General features: G+C 56.3%; 1 protein-coding gene across 1 annotated transcript in view; it reads left to right on the forward strand.

Moving 5' to 3' along the window:
• The window catches only part of arfgef3 (ARFGEF family member 3), a gene marked incomplete at both ends in the record, with an annotated part of 22,549 nt that extends 22,192 nt beyond the window's left edge, over positions 1 to 357 (forward strand). Inside the window, 2 exons of the mRNA XM_087173048.1 lie at positions 6 to 150; positions 229 to 357. Of these exons, the coding sequence (XP_087029174.1) occupies positions 6 to 150; positions 229 to 357 (274 nt within the window). The remainder of the gene's footprint in view (positions 1 to 5; positions 151 to 228) is intronic.
• Between the last annotated feature and the right edge of the window lie 185 nt (positions 358 to 542).

Raw genomic sequence — 542 nt, forward strand, 5'->3', positions numbered from 1 at the left:
GACAGCTGCTGGCGAAGATCTACAAGATGCCGTCCAAGCCCGTGTTCCTGGGGGCGCGGCTCGCCAGCCTGCCAATGAGAGCGCAGGAACGCTCCGTCGGCAGCGAGGACGGGATGGACTGCGTCCTCCAGGAGTTTGACGATGACACAGGTGAAGACGTCACCGTCCCTCTGCTCGTCTCTTCCTCTGCGCTCCGTCTTTAACACACCTGGTGTTTCCGTCCCGCAGGTCTGATCCAGGTCTGGATTCTGTTACTGGAGCAGCTCACAGCTGCCGTGTCCAATTGTCCTCGACAGCACCAGCCCCCAACCCTCGACCTGCTCTTCACCCTGCTCCGAGAGGTCACCACTGTCCCAGGTCACACACACACGCACACTCACAGAGACATATACACACACACACACACACACACACACACACACACACACTCACACTCACAGAGACACACAAACATACACATACACACACACACACATACACACACACACACACACTCACACTCACACTCACAGAGACATATACACACACACACACACACACAC

Source organism: Seriola lalandi, unplaced genomic scaffold (assembly GCF_002814215.2).
Source record: "Seriola lalandi dorsalis isolate HSWRI2012SDOR001 ecotype SW California unplaced genomic scaffold, Sedor1 jcf7180002053992, whole genome shotgun sequence".
Taxonomy (NCBI): Eukaryota; Metazoa; Chordata; class Actinopteri; order Carangiformes; family Carangidae; genus Seriola; species Seriola lalandi.